We start from the raw sequence: 22,985 nt of genomic DNA, 5'->3' as shown, positions 1-22,985 counted from the left end.
AGATGAATGTGATACCTTCAGGTGTTTGGAAATTGCTCCCAAGGATGAACCAGACTTGTGGAGGTCTACAATTTTTTTTTCTGAGGTCTTGGCTGATTTCTTTTGATTTCCCCATGATGTCAAGCAAAGAGCCGCTGAGTTTGAAGGTAGGCCTTGAAATACATCCACAGGTACACCTCCAATTGACTAAAATTATGTCAATTAGCCTATCAGAAGCTTCTAAAGCCATTTCATAATTTTCTGGAATTTCCCAAGCGGTTTAAATGCACAGTCAACTTAGTGTATGTAAACTTCTGACCCACTGGAATTGTGATACAGTGAATTATAAGTGAAACAATTGTTGGAAAAATGACTTGTGTGATGCACAAAATAGATGTCCTATCCGACTTGCCAAAACTATAGTTTGTTCACAAGAAATTTGTGGAGTGGTTTAAAAACGAGTTTTAATGACTTCAACCAAAGTATGTAAACTTCCGACTTCAACTGTTTGTAAAATACATTTTGTCCAAATTTTTCAAAATAACATTTTATCAAGAGTAATATAATTACAACATATCAACAATTCCCTCTGGGCAAGTATGGAGAATATATTTAAGGATAATCACACATTTGGTGAACACAGATGTTTCTGAAACAAAGCAAAATGAGTTAATGTGTAGGAAGAGTCTGATTTTCGGGAAATGGCATTTTTAAAAAACGTTTATTTAACTAGGCAAGTCAGTTAAGAACAAATTCTTATTTACAATGACTTTCTACCCCGGCCAAACCCTAACCCGGACTTAGCTGGGCCAATTGTGTGCTGCCCTATGGGACTCCCAATTATGGCCAGTTGTGATACAGCCTGGAATTAAACTAGTGTCTGTCATGATGCCTCTAGCACTGAGATGCAGTGCCTTAGACCGCTGCGCCACGCGGGAGCCCTAAAGACAAGTACACTCAATTTAGACTGCCAAACGCCTATTTAGACACAAACACCATGTCACGTCCTGACCAGCAGAGGGTGTAGTTGTGTAGTATTTTGGTCAGGACGTGGCAGAAGATGTCTGTGTATGTTTGTTCTGGGTTGTATGTTTCTATGTTGGTCTGTGTGGCTCCCGATCAGGGACAGCTGGTTATCGTTGTTCCTGATTGGGAGTCATATATTAGGTGTGTGTTTTTCACTTGGGTTTGTGGGTTGTTGCGCTAGCACTGCTATTATTTTGTATGTATAGCCTGTTAGCCTGTCGTGAGTCATTCTTGTTTATTGTTTTGGTGTTCACTTTATTTAAAATAAATATTAAAGATGAGTATCCACATCCCGTTTGCATTTTGGTCTCATGTTGACGACAATCATTACACACCATCTCTTCAAAGAAAGTTACTCAGTATAGTCCAGTTTGTAACATTAAGGTGGTTAAAATTCATAAAAATGTTGATGACGGTAATATGATAAACCTAAAGAAAATATACATTTTCATCAAGTTTTTGTCATTTTTATCTTTACTTTTTGCAAATACTAATATTACGGGACCAAAATACCAACAAATCTCAAAATTGATAGGTAAATGCAAAAATGTAATTTCAGCATGTGGTGCCTGGCCTTAATAAATAGTTACCGTTAAAAGTGTGAGATAGTCATTAGTGTTTGCCAAATTATTAGCCTATTAAGCTTGGTTGAATAATGGTTTATAAATGCACTTAAAATGGTCATAAGACAAACTCTTATACCATCATGTAACCTTGCAAGGGTTTCACTGTTGAACATTCTCACTTTTGGATGGGATGCATTGGTGCAAATATCTATTTATCACAGGAATTAAGTAATCATGTTAAGATCTGCCCATCTGCACAACACGCTCAAAATAATGACGACCTTGAATGTGCCCACGTGTTGACACTGACGTCATGTAACAGTGTGCAAAGAACAGAATTGAGAAGGACAGTGTGCAAAATCCAGACATGAAAGATTTCTGTGAAGGAAATTAAGTGTTGCAGGTCAAAAACGTAAACACAGGAGAGAGAAAGTACATTTCCATGCAATTTGTTTTGCTTTTTTGGATAACTGAATTCTGATGGACGATTTAGCATAGGTAGCTAGCTAGCAAACATTAGCTGCCATTTTTGTTGGGCCTACCAACCAGGCTAGCTAGCTAGCTAGTTACCATATACAGAATAGACTTTGATCATATTACTCCAGTGCTAGCCTCTGGCTTCCTGTTAAGGTTAGGGCTGATTTTAAGGTTTTACTGCTAACCTACAAAGCATTACATGGGCTTGCTCCTACCTATCTTTCCGATTTGGTCCTGCCGTACATTCCTACACGTACACTACAGTCACAAGAGGCAGGCTTCCTTACTGTCCCTAGAATTTCTAAGCAAACAGCTGGAGGCAGGGCTTTCCCCCATAGAGCTTAATTTTTATGGAATGGTCTGCCTATCATGTGAGAGACACAGACTCGGTCTCAACCTTTAAGTCTTTATTGAAGACTGATCTCTTCAGTAGGTCCTATGATTGAGTGTAGTCTGGCCCAGGGGTGTGAATGTGAACAGAAAGGCACTGGAGTGACCAACCGCCCTTGCTATCTCTGCCTGGACGGTTCCCCTCTCTCCACTGGGATTCTCTGCCTCTAACCCTATTACGAGGGCTGAGTCACTGGCTTACTGGTGCTCTTCCATGCGTCAATAGTTTATGTGTCGGGGGGCTAGGGTCAGTCTTATATCTGGAGTATTTCTCCTGTCTCCTCCGGTGTCCTGTGTGAATTTAAGTATTCTCCCCCTGCTGCTGCTCCAGTTTCAACTGTTCTGCCTGTGGTTATGGAGCCCTGACCTGTTCACTGGACATGCTACCTTGTCCCGGACTTGCTGTTTTGGACTCTCTCTACCTCACCTGTTGTCTCTAACTCAGAACAATCGGCTATGAAAAGCCAACTGACATTTACTCCTGAGGTGCTGTCCTGTTGCACCCTCTACAACCACTGTGATTATTATCTGACACTGCTGGTCATCTATGAACGTTTGAACATCTTGGCCATGTTCTGTTATGATCTCCACACGGCACAGCCAGAAGAGCACTGGCCACCCCTCAGAGTCTGGTTCCTCTCTAGGTTTCTTCCTAGGTTCTGGCCTTTCTAGGGAGTTTTTCCTATCCACCGTGCTTCTACATCTGCATTGCTTGCTGTTTTGGGTTTTAGGCTGGGTTTCTGTACAGCACTTTGTGACATCGGCTAAATTTGATTGATTGATTCTATAAAATCTGTTGTGTTTTTTTGGATTAGCTAGCATGCTAATCTTGGTTTTATCTTCCCTGAATCTTGTTCTCAGGGTAGCAGTACCCCAAGGGTATTACAGTACGTGAAACACACCCAGCATGTTAACGTTAGCTAGCTAGCTACTTGTGTCAACACAAGTTCTATTATTGCTAGCCCAATAATGAAATAAAGGTGCCTAACGCTACTCCATATAGTCCAAGGACCTTGCATGTTCTGTTTAAAGGCGATTTGGCTCTGGAAGCCAAACCGCCAAATACTCAATCTAAACATGAATCGATTCTCAATTGCGATACGGTTCTAGGAACATACATCCCTCTACTTTCATATCACATCAAAATAATTTCACAAACGCAAAACACACACTTACACTGTTTTAACCGGTTTTAACACAGTTGCAGCTGGCAATATTTTTCAGTGACAACACGTTTGTAGCGTTCTTCTTCCGTTTACACACAGGTGTTAGGAGACACATATATCTAATTAGCACAGGTAGACCAAAACTGTCTTACGTCTGTTTTCCATGAAAACACGTGTTGTAAAATTGAGTTATGGGCATCTGGGAACACTAACCCTAACACTATAAAGGTGAAAGATATGGTCCTTATGCTTCCAAAACCGTACCGCAAGTGATGCATGTTAATGTTCATACTGAGCCTCGGGGCTCTTAACAAAACTCCCACATACAGAAGACGCCTTCATCAAATGACTCTTATGTGTAATGTAATGGAACTGAAAGTCATGATCAAGGGCTATATTATTGCTAGCTGGATAACGAAACAACTAGTTAGGTAGTTAGCTAGGCCTAGCTATCTTTACGCCTTAACTATAGAACTCATGATGATGATAACTAGGGGTAATGTAGAGTGTCTATGCTAAATTGTCATACACACTTCTTCTTTACCACAGATTCCCACAAGGTCTCAGACTCCAGGATGGGAAAATACTTACAAGAAAAACAGATGAAGACAGAGTCAGAGACAGAGTTCTCGATGTCCATTGTTACTTGGAATGTTAAAAAGGGAAGAAAAAAACAATCCCATTTTTCTAAATTAGCTAGCTATCTAGGCTACTCACAATACTATAGGCTACAGATTTGAGTCACCACTAGAATAGCTATTTTCATGTTACTGATTAGGCCTATATCTTTGTTTAATCTAATTAATCAAATTATTAATCTAATGATATAAACCCTTGTTATTTTGTAAGAAATGTAAGGTATTTGTACATGTTGCAATAAAGTTGACTAAAATAGAAGCTTAATTTTTGTTCGTCGGTATTTTCACTTGTTAATAAGTAATTATATACAACTTGCTCATTGGTATCTATGAAGTTACACTTCACTTTAAATAGCTAAAGGCTGTGTAACAACCTTTGTACTTATGCAGATATTACAGATATATACTCTGTGTTGTATTAGTGTGATTATTTTCTCACTTGGATGGTGCTTTCAGAAGCCGACGATTAGATTGTCAGAATGGGTAATGTAATTTGTATGTACACAATAATTACACCTCACAATAAGTACACCTCAAGATACACTTCATAAAATATTACATGTGCTCTGTGGTGTACTAGTGTGTTTATTTTCTCACTTGAATGGTGCTTCTTGAAGCCTTAAAATAAGGCTCAGGTTGCCAGAATGGGTAATGTACTATATAAGTACACATTAATTACAAGTAAGTATCTGAATCCTGTGTAACACCTAGTAATTGCATTGTGTTTATACAGATATTACATGTACTCTGTGGTGTACTAGTGTGTTTATCCTCCCACGTGGATGGCGCTTCCGGAAGACTTAAAACCACCATCTGTATTTGAATGGACACGCCACCACGATAGCCCTAACTCTAACCCACCTCTTTCTCTATTCCATCTCTGTGACGTGGTGAGGTTGGACCCATGTGCAGAGAAGGGGGACCCGAACTGACACTAACTGCGACAGTCCAATGGACGAGATTGGGAGTGTGTTATGAGCATATTCTGCCCAGACAAGGAACTTGCTCCAGTTGCTGGCCTGAGTGGAGATGCAACAGCGGAGGAACTTCTCCAGCTCTTGGTTGGCACGCTCAGTTTGCCCATTAGACTGTGGGTGGAATCCCGAGGAGAGATTCATTGACGCCCCCAACAGGGAGCAGAAGGCCTTTCACTGCCGTGTGACAAACTGGGGTCCACGATCTGAGACAATGTCCTTGGGAAGTCTGTAGTTGAAAGACATGGGTAAGCATGAGATCAGCAGTTTCCTTAGCTGTTGGAAACTTGGGAAAGGCAATGAAATGGGCTGCCTTGGAGAACCGATCGGTGACCACCAGGATAGAGAAGCATCCCCATTTTAGCACTCGAGAACGGGCTGATGGACAGTTTGTTAGTGGGACCCCCACCGGGGTTAGGTTCTCGGGTCTGGGCTTTCGTACCGTGGTCTCAATACTCCATATCACAGGGGCCACTATGCGGGAGCTGATGGGCTTGGAGTCTCTCTTCTCGTTAAAGATATCGTGTTGGCGGGACAGGGCGTCTGCTTTCTGATTCTTGGATCCCAGGCGATAGGCTACTGTTAAATTGAACCTGTTAAAAAACATAGACTGGCGAGCGTTCAACCTCTTGGCTTCATAAATTGTGACCAAGTTCTTATGGTCCTTCCAGATCACGAAAGGATGAGGTGCCCCCTCCAACCAGTGTCTCCACCCCTCAAGGGCCCACTTAACTGCCAAGAGAACTGCTTGGAGAGAAAGGCGCATGGGTGCAGTTTCTTGTCATCCTCGTTCCGCTGTGAAAGGAGGCATCCACCGCTACCACAAAGGGACGAGCAGGGTCAGGATGAACGAGGATGGGTCCGGAGGTGAAACATCCCTTCAGCTACATGAATGCCCTGTCAGCCTCATGAGTCCTGGAAAAACGGGTCTGGGACTTGCGGGTTAGGACCGTGAGAGGCACTGCCACTGCACCAAAGTTGCGTATAAAACGCCTGTAAAAATTGGCAAACCCGAGGAACCACTGGACCGGCTTGAGTGAGGTGGGACGGGTAGAGATAATGTGACCCAGGAAGGAAACTTGTGATACGTGGAACTCACACTCTATCTTGACATATATTTGACTCTGTAGGACGCGTCTCAGGACTTGGCGGACATTTAGAATGTGTTCTGGAAGGGTTTTGGAGAAGATCAGGACTTCGTCGAGGTAATCAAAGATGAACCGATTCAACATATCCCTAAGAGTGTCATTAACCAATGCTTGAAAGACTGCCAGTGAGTTTGATAATCTGAAGGGCATGACTAAATACTCATAGTGACCACTAGGGGTGTTAAAGGCAGTTTTCCACTCATCTCCCTCACTGATTCTCACCAGATTGTAAGCGTTGCGGAGGTCCAGTTTGGTGAAGAATTTGGCCCCTTGAGCCAAGTCCAAGGCGGCGGACATCAGGGGTAGGGGGTAATGATTCTAGATCGTAATCCGGTTCAGCCCTCTGAAATCGATACAAGGACGCAGGCCTCCATCCTTCTTACCCACGAAGAAGAAGCCTGCACCAGCTGGGGATGTAGAGTGGCGAATGAAACCTGCCTCCACCGACTCCCGGATGTAATTGTCTATGACTGCTGCTTAAGGGGTCGAGAGGGATTATATATGGCCCTGGGGAGGTGTGGAGCTGGGTAGGAGTTCTATGGCACAGTCGTATGGAGGGGAAGGGTGGCAGCTTGCCTCTTACTGAAGGCCTCCCGGAGGTCGAAGTATTCGGGAGCGTGAGCGAAGAAGCTTTGGTCTTCAATGGATGCAGGAGGACATGGCAAGGCTTTTGGTGGGGGTCTTAGACACTTAGCCTGGCAGTCCTCACCCCAGTCTAGTAGGTGTCCCGTGGACCAGAAGAATAGTGGGTTATGTAGCCCTAGACAGGGGTACCCTAGGATAAGGGGGTTCTCGGGCTTTGTCTGATATTCCACCTGGCCGGAGCAAATGGGGCATCCATGGAGGGCTTGAATCTGCAGAGGGATGGTACATTTCAAGCAGGGGATTTGTAATTCTCTGGCGAAGTCTTGATCAATGAAATTCTCTGCAGCCCTGGAGTCCACTAAGGCTTGAATCTGGTGTTGACGGTTGTCCCAGTGGAGGGTTGCGGGTAGTGTAGTGACAAATGGTGACTTGGTAGCCAGGGGGTAACTGCACAGCTCGACAGGGTCTCCCCTTGTCCTGGCAAGCCCTGGCATTTCCCATCAGCTCTGGTCATGTAGCTCAGAGATGGCCGAGACCTCAGCAGGAAGAGGCAGCAGCCTTCACACATGCACCTGTCACGCTCCTGTGGGCTCAGATGCATGCGTCCCAGCTGCATGGGTTCCTCAATGCTGCGTTCGGGGAACTTGGGGTGCTCAGGAAACCAGGATACTGGGATGGTGTCAAAAAGGCGCTGTCTGATGCGTTCTCGGAGGCGGTTGTTGATCCTGATTGCCAGCGCCATCAGGGACTCGAGGTCCTCTCCCAGTTCCCGAGAGGCCAGTTCATCCTTGATGGAGTTAGACAAACCCTGGTGGAAAGCGGTGACCAGGGCCTCCGTATTCCATCCACTCTCGGAGGTGAGGGTGCGGAACTCAATGGTGAAGTCAGCCACTGGCCTGGCTCCTTGGTGGATGTTGAACAGTTGGCTGGCCGTTTCTCATCCGCCAACTGAGTGGTTGAAGACTCGTCGCAGCTCTGGATGGTGGCTACTGTTCCCACACCGCTGTTTCCCACTCCAGGGCCCTGCCCGAGAGTAAAGAGATGATGTAGACCATCATGGTCCGATCGGTGTGAAACGAGGAGGACTGTAGCTCGAACACCAGAGAACACTGAGTGAGGAACCCCTTGCATCCTCCCGGGTGGCCGTCATACCGCTCGGGGGCTGGGATCTTGGCTTCCCAGTGCAGGATCCCTGGAGGAACTATGGCGACGCCTGTTGCACTGAGCAATTAGACTTGGGCATTGGCTCCTCCTGGGATGAGGTTGGACTGTGGTTGGAGGGAGTCGGTAAGTGTCCGGATGATATTTGGGAGAGTTGTCCTTACTGCCGCCCCAGCAGTGCTCCATGGTGGGTTACAACATTCTTGATCTGGGTGATCTCTGCTGGGTCCATGTTTTGGCAGAAGCTTGCTGTGATGTGGTGAGGTTGGACCCAGGTGCAGAGAAGAGACCAGACAAGGAATCAGTGGTTAAGGATAAACGTAAATACTTTACTGATAAACAGTAGCCGCAGGATCACAGTACACTGGAAAAGCAACAAACACTAAGTCTCGAAAACTCACTCATGAAACAAACACACACGGTAAACAATTCACACTTCTGCAAAGGACACCAGAAAACACACCTCTTTTAACATGGAAATCCCAATGAGTAGTAGGACATATTTGAGTGTCATTAATGTATTGAAAAATAGTATGTTTGAAAGAGATGGGGCAAAAGAAGTGGCTAATAAGTCTGGCTGCACATCTGACAGGCTGACTTAATGCAAATTTAGAAATGAAGTGACTAAATTCAACAAAAAGAAGACAGAACTGTTTTAAATGCCAAGATCAATGATATAAAGAATGTTGATAATGGTGCTGGGGGAGATGGCTGCCGTTTTACGGTCCCCAACCAATTGTGCTATTGTGTGTTTTTTGGCGTTTTTTTGTCACTTATTTTGAACATAATGTCTCTGCCACCGTCTCTTATGACCGAAAAGAGCTTCTAGATATCAGGACAGCGATTACTCACCCCGTACTGTAAGATTACTTTTTCTTTAACTTTTTTGGGATGGGGGCAGCATTCGGAATTTTGGATGAAAATCGTGCCCAAAGTAAACTGCCTGCTACTCAGGCCCAGAAGCAAGGATATGCATATAATTGGTAGATTTGGATAGAAAACACTCTAAAACTGTTAAAAGTATGTCTGTGAGTATAACAGAACTTATTTGGCAGGCGTAACCCCGAGGACAAACCATCCAGGATTTTTTTTGGGGGGGGGACAGTGTTTTCAATCAGTTTCTATGTGGATCTAGATTTCTAAGGCACTTTCTTGCAGTTCCTATCGCTTCCACTGGATGTCAACAGTCTAGAAATTGGTTGATGTTTTTCTTTTGAGTAATGAAGAAGTATGGCTGTTCAGAACGAGGGTCGAGTCTAGTGTACTGTTGTGGTTGGGGCGCGCGACCTGAAAGCTCGCTCCACTTTGTTTTCGTCCGGTATCGAACACAGTTTATCCCTTCTTAAATTTTATTGATTATTTACATAAAAAAATACCTAAAGTTGTATCAGGAAAGTTGTTTGAAATGTTTGGATCAAGATTACAGGTAACTTATTAGATATTTTGTAGTCATGTTGTGCGAGTTGGAACCAGTGTTTTTCTGAATCAAACGCGCCAAATAAATTGACATTTTGGAGATATAACGATGGAATTTATCAAACAAAAGGACCATTTATGATGTTTATGGGACATATTGGAGTGCCAACAGAAGAAGATCTTCAAAGGTTAGGCATGAATTATATCGTTATTTCTGAGTTTTGTGTCGCGCCTGGCGGGTTGAATTATGATTGTCATGTGTTTGTTTGATGGGATGCTGTCCTCAGATAATAGCGTGGTTTGCTTTCGCCGTAAAGCCTTTTTGAAATCTGACACGGTGGCTAGATTAACAAGAAGTTAAGCTTTAACTTGTCTGGGCTAGGTGGGATGGTAGCGTCCCACCTTCCTAACATCCGGTGAAATAGCAGAGAGCAAAAATTCTAAATACCCCATTACCATACACGTAATATTAAACATTCTTGTAAATACATGTATCTTACATCATTGAAAAGCTTAACATCTTGTTAATTTGGTGTATTGCACTTGTGAATGTATGAAAGTTTAATATTTCTAATAATTATTTCTGAATCTCGCGCTCTGCCATTTCACTGGATGTTGTCGAAACGTTCCGCTAGTGGAACCCCTAGCCATAAAAGGTTAACGTATCGTAAGCAACGGATTTACTCCAGACACCCGACAAGGCCCTCACCCTAGTCATTTGCAGGAGAAAGAGACAGAGATATCAGCGACGTAGGTCTGGGTGCCTTGTAAGAATCCGACAGCGAGTGGGTAATCTGCCTTTATCATCGGTCCTATTAGCCAACGTACAATCATTAGATAATAAAATAGACGAGCTATGTTTCACCGAATCGTGGCTGAACAACGACATGAATAACATATAGCTGACGGGTTTTACGCTTTTTATGTAGGATAGAACAGGCGCCTCTGGTAAGACAAGGGGTGGCGGTCTATGTATATTTGTAAACAACAGCTGATGCACTAAATCAAAGGCAGTTTCTAGGTTTTCCTCACCTGAGGTAGAGTATCTCATAATAAGCTGTAGACCAGAGTTTTATATTCTTTATAGAAAACCAGAGTTTTATATTCTTTGTAGCTGTCTATTTACCACCACAAACCGATGCTGGCACTAAGAACGCACTCAATGTGCTGTATACGGCAAAAAGCAAACAGGAAAACAATCATTTAGAAGTGGCTCTCCTAGTGGCTGTGGACTTTAATGCAGTTTTACCTCATTTCTACCAGCATGTTAAATGTGCAACCAGAAGGAAACAAACTGTAAGCCACCTTTACTCCACACACAGAGACGCGAACAAAGCTCTCCCTCACCCTCCATTTGGCAAATCTGACCATAATTATATCCTCCTGACTCCTGCTTACAAGCAAAAACTAAAGCAATATGCACCAGTGACTCGGTCAATAAAAAAATGGTCAGATGACGCAGATGCTAAGCTACAGAACTGTTTTGTTAGCACAGACTGGAATATGTTCTGGGATTCTTCCGATGGAATTGAGGAGTACACCACATCAGTCACTGGCTTCATCAATAAGTGCATCGATGACATCGTCCCCACAGTGACTGTACGTACATACCCCAACCAGAAGCCATGGATTAGAGGCAACATCCGCACTGAGCTAAAGGGTAGAGCTGCCGCTTTCAAGGAGTGTGACTAACGCGGAAGCTTATAAGAAATCCCGCTATGCCCTCCGGCGAACGATCAAACAGGCAAAGCATCAATACAGGACTAAGATTGTATCATACTAGACCGGCTCCGTCGCTCAACGGATGTGGCAGGGCTTACAAACTATTGCAGACTACAAAGGGAAGCACAGCCACGAGCTGTCCAGTGACACGAGCCTACCAGATGAGCTAAATGACTTCTATGCTCGCTTCGAGGCAAGTAACACTGAAACATGCATGAGAGCACCAGCTGTTCCGGACAACTGTGTGATCACGCTATCCGTAGATAATGTGAGTAAGACCTTTAAACAGGTCAACATTCACAAGGTCGCAGGGCCAGACAGATTACCAGGACGTGTACTCCGAGCATGCGCTGACCAACTGGCAAGTGTCTTCACTAACATTTTCTACCTCTTCCTAGCTGAGTCTAATACCTACATGTTTCAAATAGACCAGCATAGTCCCTTTTTCCAAGACAGCGATGGTAACCTGCCTGAATGATTACGGCCCTGTAGAACCCGCGTCGGTAACCATGAAGTGCTTTGAAAGGTTGGTCATGGCTCACATCAACACCATAATACCAAAAACCCTAGACCCACTCCAATTTGTATACCATCCCAAACAGATCCACAGATGACATAATCTCAATTGCACTCCAAAACTGCCCTTTCCCACCTGGAAAAAAGGAACACCTATGTGAGAATGCTGTTTATTGACTACAGCACAGCGTTCAACACCACTGTACCCTCAAAGCTCATCACTAAGCTAAGGACCCTGGGACTAAACACCTCCCTCTGCAACTGGATCCTGGACTTCCTGACGGGCTGCCCCCAGGTGGTAAAGGTTGGAAACAACACATTCGCCACGCTGATCCTCAACAAGGGGAGCCCTTGGTAGGCCTAATCACCGACAATGATGAGACAGCCAATATGGAGGTGGTCAGAGACCTGGCCGTGTGGTGCCAGGACAACAACTTCTCCCTCAACGTGATCAAGACAAAGGAGATGATTGTGGACTACAGGAAAAGTAGGGCCGAGCACGCCCCCATTCTCATCGACGGGCTGTAGTGGAGTAGGTTGAGAGCTTCACGTTCCTTGGTGTCCACATCACCAACAAACTATCATGGTCCAAACACACCAAGACAGTTGTGAAGAGGGCACGACAAATCCTATTCCCACTCAGGAGACTGAAAAGATTTGGCATGGGTCCTCAGATCCTCAAAAAGTTCTACAGCTGCACCATCGAGAGCATCCTGACTGGTTGCATCACTGCCTGGTATGGCAACTGCTCGGCCTTCGACCGCAAGGCACTACAGAGAGTAATGCGTACGGCCCAGTACATCACTGGGTCCAAGCTTCCTGCCAACCAGGACCTCTATACCAGGCGGTGTCAGAGGATGGCCCTAAAAATGGTCAAAGACTCCAACCACCTTAGTCATAGACTGTTCTCTCTGCTACCACACAGCAAGCGGTACCGGAGCGCCAAGTCTAGGTCCAAGAGTCTTCTTAACAGCTTTTGCCCCCAAGCCATAAGACTCCTGAACATCTCCTGATTAAAGGGGCTACGCAGACTATTTTCATTGCCCCACCTCTTTTACACTGGTGCTACTCTCTGATTATTATCTGTGTATAGTCACTTTAACTCTACCCACATGTACATATTACCTCAAATACCTTGACTAACCGGTGCCCTCGCACATTGACTCTGTACCGGTACTCTCTACGGAGCCTAGAAGAAAGTCTTTGTCCTCAGTCCTGGAGAAAAGTCAAAGTCATTCCGTTACCCAAGAGTGGTAAAGCGGCCTTAACTATCAGCTTGCTGCCAGCTCTTAGCGAACTGATGGAAAAAATGGTGTTTGAGCAAATGCAATGGTATTTCTCTGTAAACAAAATAACAACAGACTTTCAGCATGCTTATAGAGAAGGGCACTCAACATGTACTGCACGGACACAAATATCTGATGATTGGTTGAAAGAAATTCATAACAAGAAGATTGTGGGAGCTGTACTGTTAGATTTCAGTGCAGCCTTTGATATTATTGACCTTAACCTTTTGTTGAAAAAACCTGTGTTATGGCTTCGCATCCTCTGCCATATCGTGGATTCAGAGCTATTTATCTAATAGAACTAGTAGGGTTTTTCGTTCATTGCAGCTTCTATAATGTTATACATGTAAAACGTGGGGTATCGCAGGGCAGCTAAGAGCATTGTATTTGGTACAAATATTCCCTAAATTCTAGACTTCAGCTGAATCTGGAAATAAATGGTGTGGCTGTTGAACAAGTTGAGACTAAATTACTTGGTGTTACCTTAGATTATAAACTGTCATGGTCAGAATATACAGATTCAATGGGTGTAAAGATGGGGAGAGGTCTGTCTGAAATAAAGAGATGCTCTGCTTTGTTGACACCACACTCCAAAAAGCAAGTACTGCAGGCTCTAGTTTTGTCTTATCTTAATTATTATCCAGTCGTGTTGTCGAGTGCTGCAAGGAAAGAACTAGTTAAACTGCAGCTGCCCCAGAATTGAGAGGCACGTCTTGCTCCACATTGTAATCAGAGGTCTGATATAAATACTATGCGTACATGTCTCTCTTGGCTAAGAGTTGAGGAGAGACTGACTGCATCACTTCTTGCTTTTATAAGAAACATTAAAATCCCAAAATGTTTGCATAGTCAACTTACACATAGCTCTGACACACACACTTACCCCACCAGACATGCCACCAGGGGACATTTCACAGTCCCCAACTTCAAGAAAGCTTACAGTATTATATAGAGCCATTATTGCGTAGTACTTCGTTCCATCTCATATTGCTCAAATAAGCAGCAAACCTGATTTTAAAAAACAGATAAAGCAACACCTCACGGCAGAACGCCTCTCCCCTATTTGAACTAGATAGTTTGTGTGTATGTATTGATACAGTTGAAGTCGGAAGTTTACATACACTTAGGTTGAAGTCATTAAAACTAGTTTTTCAACCACTCCACAAATTTCTTGCTAACAAACTATAGTTTTGGCAAGTCGGTTAGGACATCTACTTTGTGCATGACAAGTCATTTTTCCAACAATTGTTTACAGGCAGATTATTTCACTTATAATTCAATGTATCACAATTCCAGTGGGTCAGAAGTTTACATACACTAAGTTGACTGTGCCTATAAACAGCTTGGAAAATTCATGAAAATGATGTCATGGTTTTAGAAGCTTCTGATAGTCTAATTGACATCATTTGAGTCAATTGGAGGTGTACATGTGGATGTATTTCAAGGCCTACCTTCAAACTCAGTGCCTCTTTGCTTGACATCTTGGGAAAATCAAAAGAAATCAGCCAAGACCTCTGAATTTTTTTAGACCTCCACAAGTCTGGTTCATCATTGGGAGCAATTTCCAAATGCCTGAAGGTACCACGTTCATCTGTACAAAGAATAGTACGCAAGTTTAAACACCATGGGTGTGTTTATACCGCTCAGGAAGGAGAAGCGTTCTGTCTCCTAGAGATGAATGTACTTTGGTGTGAAAAGTGCAAATCAATCCCAGAACAACAGCAAAGGATCCTGTGAAGATGCTGGAGGAAACAGGTACAAAATAATCTATATCCGCAGTAAAACGAGTCCTATGTCGACATAACCTGAAAGGCCGCTCAGCAAGGAAGAAGCCACTGCTCCAAAACCGCCATCAAAAAGACAGACTACGGTTTGCAACTGCAGATGGGGACAAAGATTGTACCTCTGGTCTGATGAAACAAAAATAGAACTGTTTGGCGATAATGACCATCATTATGTTTGGAGGAAAAAGGGGCATGCTTGCAAGCCGAAGAACACCATCTCAACCGTGAAACACAGGGGTTGCAGCGTCATGTTGTGGGGGTGCTTTGTTGTAGGAGGGACTGGTGCACTTCACAAAATAGATGGCATCATGAGGTAGGAAAATTATGTGGATATATTGAAGCAACATCAAGACATCAGTCAGGAAGTTAAAGCTTGGTCGCAAATGGTTCTTCCAAATGGACAATGACCCCAAGCATACTTCCAAAGTTGTGGCAAAATGACTTAAGGACAACAAAGTCAAGGTATTGGAGTGGCCATCACAAAGCCCTGACCTCAATCCTATAGAACATTTATGGGCCGAACTGAAAAAGCGTGTGCGAGCAAGGAGGCCTACAAACCTGACTCAGTTACACCCGCTCTGTCAGGAGGAATGGGCCAAAATTCACCCAACTTATTTTGGGAAGCTTGTGGAAGGCTACCTGAAACGTTTTACCCAAGATAAACAATTTAAAGGCAATGCTACCAACTACTAATTGAGTGTATGTAAACTTCTGACCCACTGGGAATGTGATGAAAGAAATAAAAGCTGAAATAAATCATTTTCTCTACTATTATTCGGACATTTCACATTCTTAAAATAAAGTGTTGATCCTAACTGACCTAAGACAGGGAATTTTTACTAGGATTAAATGTCAGGAATTGTGAAAAACTGTGTTTAATTGTATTTGGCTAAGGTGTATGTAAACTTCCGACTTCAACTGTATGTAGGCTACGTGTGCCTTTTAAAAAAAATGTTTAGTTCTGTCCTTGAGCTGTTCTTCTGTATTAATGTTCTCTATTATGTCAAGTTTCATGTTTTGTGTGGACCCCAGGAAGAGTAGCTGGGGATCAGCTATTGGGGATCCTAATAAAATACCAAATTAACAAATATAAGGGCCAGGTTGTCAGGATGGGTTATGTACTATATCAGTACACATTAATTACAAGTAAGTACCCCTCAAGATACACTTAATTTTATGTAGCTAAATCCTGTGTAACACCTAGTAATTATGTTCTACTTATGCAGATATTACATGTACTCTGTGGTGTACTTGTGGGTTTATAATGGGTAACTTACACATTAATTATACCTTTTTTAAATGTTTTATCTGGGATGACACCTGTATGTAGACCTCAGTCAATGAGGTTGACCTATATCTGATCTGTTTTTGTAAACTCTACCAAGTTAACCCAGTTTGTACACTTTATGGGGCAATTGCTAGCAACAACATTGAGTAGAGATTTTGAAGAGTGCTCACGGGTAGGTAATTAGAGCCCAGTGAGCCTCCAACCTTTGTAATCCCAGACACCCAGTGTACATTTGTAAATTTTGTGGTAACTTGCCCATTTGTAACAAGCATGGTAACAAGCATTTGTTGTTACACCTCTCTTACAGACTGCAATTACCATCAGTTACATATTGTTATTACAGTTTAACTATGAGTTATTCCAATTAACTACAACAGTTGTTATTGTAATTACACATGTAGTTACACTGTAATAAGACCTGTTAAAATGAAGTGTTACCAAACTTTATACTCTTGCTAAGAAGAAGTCCCTGTGCTAGGTTTCTCTCTCACAAAAACTACTCAAGAGCAACTGAGATTGAGGGCGCGTAAATACAACCTAATAGCTCTCTAATACTCTATAATAAGTGGGAATATAACCTAATGGACGTTCAAGGACTCCTGCCTGGCCCTCCTCTCCCCAAATCAAATCTCGTCTCTTCGCATCTCCTCAGCTCGGCTGCCCTCTTCTCGCCTCACCTCACTTTCAGAATGTAAAAAATAAAGATAATTCAAGTGTACATTCTCAGTGTCCATAGAATCCCCAAATTACCTGTTAAGTACCATAGTTTAAAAAAAATGCCCTTAAGTCTGTTGAGACACTTCGAAGTTGTTTATTTCAACTATTATTCCCCCAACAAGGTTGCACCACTTTGTATATGTGACATGCATCAATAAGGTTATGAAATAATCCATTCCCCTGTTGACAGTGAAAACTGAATCGATCTTTGTGGCTTTTCCCCACCAGTCTGACAGACACAGTTAATCCCGGCCTCCATCTTTCTGCTCCTACCTACGTCTACCCCCACACTGAAATGTTGACTCTCCCTCTCCTCTAAGTTTAGGAAACTGTTCCATGTCAGCCAGTAATCCCACTGTACACCATCTTGAATTTGCTGGGATTTCAAAACGGGAGAGATTTGGTTGTCATTACTGCTTAGTAACTGGATATTACTGTAGAACAGAAAATAAAATTGTTTATTACGACTTCGCGAAGCCAATGGTAGACTCACAAAAATAAGCTATACCATTTTTTTTTCATTTCATTTTAGTCATTTAGCAGACGCTCTTATCCAGAGCAATTTACAGTAGTGAATGCATACATTTCTTTTCCGTACTGGTCCCCCGCGGGAATCGAACCCACAACCCTGGCGTTGCAAACACCATGCTCTACCAACTGAGCCACACGGGACTCCCGTGTCCTCAGAAAGTATTCACATCCTTTGACTTTTTCAAGGGTGCATTTTAAACGGATAAATTGAGATTTTGTGTTTTAGGACAAAAAGAAACGGAATAGAGCTAAGCACAGGCAAAATCCAAAGGAAAACTTCCAACAGACACACAATACCACAATGTTAAAGTGGAATTATGTTTTTAGAAATGTTTACATATTTATAAAAATGTAAAACTGAAATGTCTTGAGTCAATAAGTATTCAACCCTTTTGTTATAGCAAGCCTAAATAAGTTCAGGAGTACACATAACAAAGTTGTACATAACCAAATGGATTCAATCTGTGTGCAATAATAGTGTTTAACATGATTTTTAATAACTAGCCCATCTCTTTACCCCACACATACAATTATCTGTAAGGTCTCTCAGTTGAGCAGTGAATTTCAAGCACAGATTCAACCACAAAGACCAGGGAGCACAGGCAATAGTGCTGTGCTCCCATAGTTCAACAAGAAGGGCACCTATTGGTAGATGGGTAAAACAAAGCAGACATTGAATATCCCTTAGAGCATGGTGCAGTTATTAATTACACTTTGGATGGTGTATCAATTCACCCAGTCACTACAAAGATGCAGGCGACCTTACTAGCTCAGTTGCTGGAGAGGAAGGAAACCACTCAGAGATTTCACCATGAGGCTAATGGTGATTTTAAAACAGTTAAATAGCTGTGATAGGAGATAACTGAGGATTTATCAACAACAATGTAGTTACTGCACAATACTTACATTAATGACAGAGTGAAAAGAAGGAAGCCTATACAGAATAAAGATATTCCAAAATGCATCCTGTTTGCGATAAGGCACTAAAACAATACAAAAAAAGTGTCAAACAAACAAACTTTTTGTCCGGAATACAAAGCGTTATGTTTTGGGGCAAATCCAACACAACACATCACTGAGTACCACTCTTCATATTTTCAAGCATGGCATCATGTTAGGGGTATGCTTGTCATCGGCAAGGACTAGGGAGTTTCATAGGACAAAAAGAAACGGAATAGAGCTAAGCACAGGCAAAATCCAAAACAAAACTTCCAACAGACACTGGGAGACAAATTCACCTTTCAACAGACAATTACCTAAAACACAAGGCGAAATATACACCAGAGTTGCTTACCAAGACGTCATTGAATGTTCCTGAGTTGCCTAGTTACAGTTTGAAAGTCTATACCAAGACTTGAAAATGGCTCTTGCAATGATCACCAACCAACTTGACAGAGCTTGAAGAATTTTTTTAAAGAATAATGGGAAACTATTGTACAATCCGGATGTGCAATGCTCTTAGAGTCTTACTCAGGAAATCTCACAGCTGTGATCTCTGCCAAAGATGATTCTAACTTGTATTGACTCAGGGGGTTAAATACTTATCTAATCAAGATAAATTAGTGTTTTATTTGTCACCCAAAAAATGTCAATAAATCTTCCACTTTGACATTAAAGTATTTTCTGTAGATCGCTGACAAAAATAATTACAATTAAAGCCATTTTAATCCCACTTTGTAACACAACAAAATGTGTAAAAATGAATGGGGGGGGGAATACTTTGAGCGCACAGTAGTCACCTACTACCATCTCCTGAAGCAGAGTTTAGAGATGACCATTTTGAAAGTATACTTTTATTTTATTGTACTCTTTCCTTTATCTTTTAGGCTCCATATTGTGACTATGGTATTGTATTTCATTGTTGTTTCCTTTTTGCAAGAAAATAATAATTGAATTATTGCAAGTTGCAAGCATGCTGGAGTCTAGTATTTTTTTTTGCTAGTCTTTTAAAAAAATGTTTTTATTGGTATGTAACTGTTATGAAAGTTGTATTGCCAATTTTGTTTTGTATTTAACCACCACTTTAAACGTGTACATGACACTGCAACAAAATTTCCCCATGGGGACAATAAAATCAGTAAGTAAGTCTGGTCAAGCGATAGTGTCGCTGACTCTGGTCCACATATCGCCCCATAGGCGCTTGTTCGATCTGCCACTTTCCTCTCTATGTCCCAGTCCCATCTGTCTCCACTTTAATTTATTTAATTTCTTAACCCCAAATGGCCGCTTGCCAAAGACTTCCAAACCTGGCTAATCAACTTAAAAAGATCCCCCCCCCAGTCAGCTGAAACCAATTCCCAAACAAAGAAGTAGGGATAAAATATTCTGTCACATTTCACTCTGTTGCTGTGTTGCATCAATGATGTGACAAACAAATCATAATTCTCATATTGAAAGTCAGGGAACGTTTTTGGTCTTTATGTTAATGAGGGCCTTCTCTCCCAAGCTGATTGATGAGTGTCCCATGACAAGGTTTACTCTTTATAACTACAACTCATTGATTTGCATTATGAATCCCCCTTGTTAGGTTTTCATTGTGTTACTTCCCCTACGGTTTCAGTTTATCACTGTAAAGTGCCAACTGTCTGGGGGTCAACTGCTACTTTTAGAGCATCGGATATAGAACATACTCTGGGACATTACCTTAACAGAATGAGACTGGGGCCTGTAAAAGCGTATCAGGTTAGAAGTGCTGATTTATGATCAGGTCCTCCCTATTCATAGAATCGTATTCCGCGGCCTTTTGTGAATACAATCCCAGAGATATAGATACCAGCAGAGTTTACTACTTTCTGCAATTAAGGCAATATCAAAACTAAGATCATTTAATATCAGCTACATATTAGTGTTCTGATATCAAAACATAGGGAGGAGGTTGTGTGCTACTCCTGTTCATACCAGCTCTCTGCATCCTGTTCAACTGGATGTTGGGTTCGGCCAGAATCTCCTTGAGTGAGCGCAACCCTCTGCGGTACCACTTCTCAGCAGTTTTGGGTCCAACCCCGAACACACTGGTGAACAGCTGGCAAGAAAACATTGATGTACTCAAAATAACATGTTGTCAGATGGGATCTCTTTGGGGGGAGGAATTACTGGTATAGGTTCTATTTAAGTCTTGCTGGCAGCATTTGTATGGTGTATAAAATAATAATTTGGCAGAAATGTACAGCAAATTAAACTATGGTATCTATAACTTCAAAATAATTTCACAAGAAAATTGAAAATAGTTCCTTTTGATCCACTTACCTTAAGTGCTTGATATCGTTCATCACTCTGTACCTCTTCAACTTTAAAGGAGCGGCCAAATATAAGGATCTCCTGTAAAAAAAAAAATCAAATAGACTACATTACTATGTTGATTTTTTCTTCCAAACTTCTGTTGAGTCCTTTATGGTTAAAAAAATAAAAACACTTCTATAGCTTATTGCTCTTCATTTTAGAATAGATTTATTATTTAACCTTTATTTTATCAGGGAGTCATAATGTCACGGCTGTTTGAAGGATCGGACCAAAATGCAGCGTGTTCGTAGTTCCACATATTTTATTTATTGTGAAATTAAATGCTATACATAAAAAATACTTGAATACACAAAAAACAACAAACCGTGACACAGATAGGAAAACACACAAAACAGGAAGGGAAAAACCCGGACTTAAATATGATCTCTAATCAGAGGCAACGAGAATCAGCTGCCTCCAATTAGAGATCAACCCAAACAATCCCAACATAGAAATAGTAAAACTAGAACTTAAACATAGAAATGGAAAACATAGAACAACCCAAAACACCCCCTGTCACGCCCTGCCCTACTCTACTATAGAAAATTACATCTTACTAGGGTCAGGACATGACACATACTGAGACCAAGGTTTCTTTTACAGATAAGACCTGAAGTACAGAAATTACAGAAAATATATGCATCAAAATATAAATACAAAACGCAAACAGAAAGAAAAACACAGTCATAAAAAACAAGCCCTAGAGGCACCAAAACATCAAATGTAACAACATTTTGAAGATTTGTACCTTATTTGTGGAACAGAAAACTAAAAGCTGATTTCCTAAAAGGAATATTCGGCATACAAGTGCAGTATTGGTAATGTAAACAGTAAAAAGTACAGGGCTCAGAATTGACCCCTGCAGGACACATTTTATTATGTCTAAAAAACATGATTTAACACTATCAGTAGATACACATTGAATCTGATCTGTTAAGTCATTTTTAAACAAGTTACATGTAGCCTGATCTAGGCCAATGGAGGATACCCTCAGCATTAGCAATGAGTGATCAACTGTATTGAAGGCCTTTGACAGGTTAATTAAAAGGGCAGCACAATGGTGCCTTTTATCCATACAGTTAACCACATCCTTTATACCTAGGGATGCAGCAGAGATAGTCCTACGACCTGGTGTAAAACCCAACTGATGTACAATTAGAATATATTTCAAAAATAGGAACTATCTTAGCTGAGAATGAATCAAAGATTCTAATATTTTAGCTAGGCAACAAAGTTTAGAAATAGGGCAATAATTATTTAGGTCACAAGGGTCACCACCTCTGTGAAGAGGGAGTATATGGGCCACCTTCCAAACCTTGGGGATAGTACGAGATATAATTGTAAGGTAGAAAGTATGGGTTAATGATACAGCAATCAGGGGGGCAGAGAGCTGAAGCAAAAAATGGATCAAGCATATCAGCCCCAGTGGATTTTTTAAAACTTGAATCTTAAACAAGGCATCTAGCACATCACATGTAGTAAATTGTTGAAATGAAAACAAAGATTCACTAGAAGTTGGCAGGTTAACCGTCAAGTAAGCTAGAGACTGGCAGAAGGAAGAGCAATTGATTGACTGACCAGAGTCAGATAAACCACAGTTTCGCTCAAATAAAAAGGCTACCGAGATAAAATGACGATTAAAAGCATCACTTATCCCATTCTTCTCAGTAATGATGCCAAAGTCAGACAGAACTTGTATGCTTCAGTGCATTTACTGTCCAACATTTTGAAGGATCACAAGCAGAGTCAGAGATAGAGCTTAAAAGTAGCTTGATTTAGCTTTCTTAATCGAGATAGTAAATCTGTTTCTCAGTTGTCTGAAAGATTGCCAGTACAGTTTTCCTTGCTTTGGCCCAGGCGAGATTTCTTATCTCAATGAGCTGAGATAGCTCTGAAGAAAACCAAAGGTTAGATCTATCTTTGGCTCTGGTTAAGGGTGCCTTGAATTTTAAATACATCACAGGCAGTGTCACCAGCAAAGCACCCCCACACCATCACTCCTCCTCCATGCTTCATGGTGGGAACCACACATGTGGAGATCATCCGTTCACTTACTCTGCGTCTCACAAAGACACAGCGGTTGGAACCAAAAAGCTCACATTTGGACTCATCACACCAAAGGACAGATTTCCACCATTCTAATGTCCATTGCTCATGTTTCTTGGTCCAAGACTCTTGATCCAAGTCTCTTCTTATTGGTGTCATTTAGTAGTGGTTTCTTTGCAGCAATTCCACCACGAAGGCCTGATTCACACAGTCTCCTCTGAACAGTTGAAGTTGAGATGTGTCTGCTACTTGAACTCTGTGAAGCATTTATTTGGGCTGCAATATGAGGT

General features: G+C 41.9%; 1 protein-coding gene across 1 annotated transcript in view; it reads right to left on the bottom strand.

The window, feature by feature from the left end:
• LOC106576788 (DNA nucleotidylexotransferase) overlaps positions 1 to 22,985 on the bottom strand; it is a 172,898-nt gene that overhangs the window by 94,216 nt on the left and 55,697 nt on the right. The window contains exons 5-6 of the mRNA XM_014154191.2: positions 20,617 to 20,688; positions 20,269 to 20,392 (exon numbers count right to left, since the gene is read on the bottom strand). Of these exons, the coding sequence (XP_014009666.1) occupies positions 20,269 to 20,392; positions 20,617 to 20,688 (196 nt within the window). The remainder of the gene's footprint in view (positions 1 to 20,268; positions 20,393 to 20,616; positions 20,689 to 22,985) is intronic.

This window comes from Salmo salar, chromosome ssa18, assembly GCF_905237065.1.
Source record: "Salmo salar chromosome ssa18, Ssal_v3.1, whole genome shotgun sequence".
NCBI classification, from domain to species: domain Eukaryota; kingdom Metazoa; phylum Chordata; class Actinopteri; order Salmoniformes; family Salmonidae; genus Salmo; species Salmo salar.
Note: the sequence above shows the minus strand (reverse complement) of the source record. Positions and strands in the feature narration are given on the sequence as shown.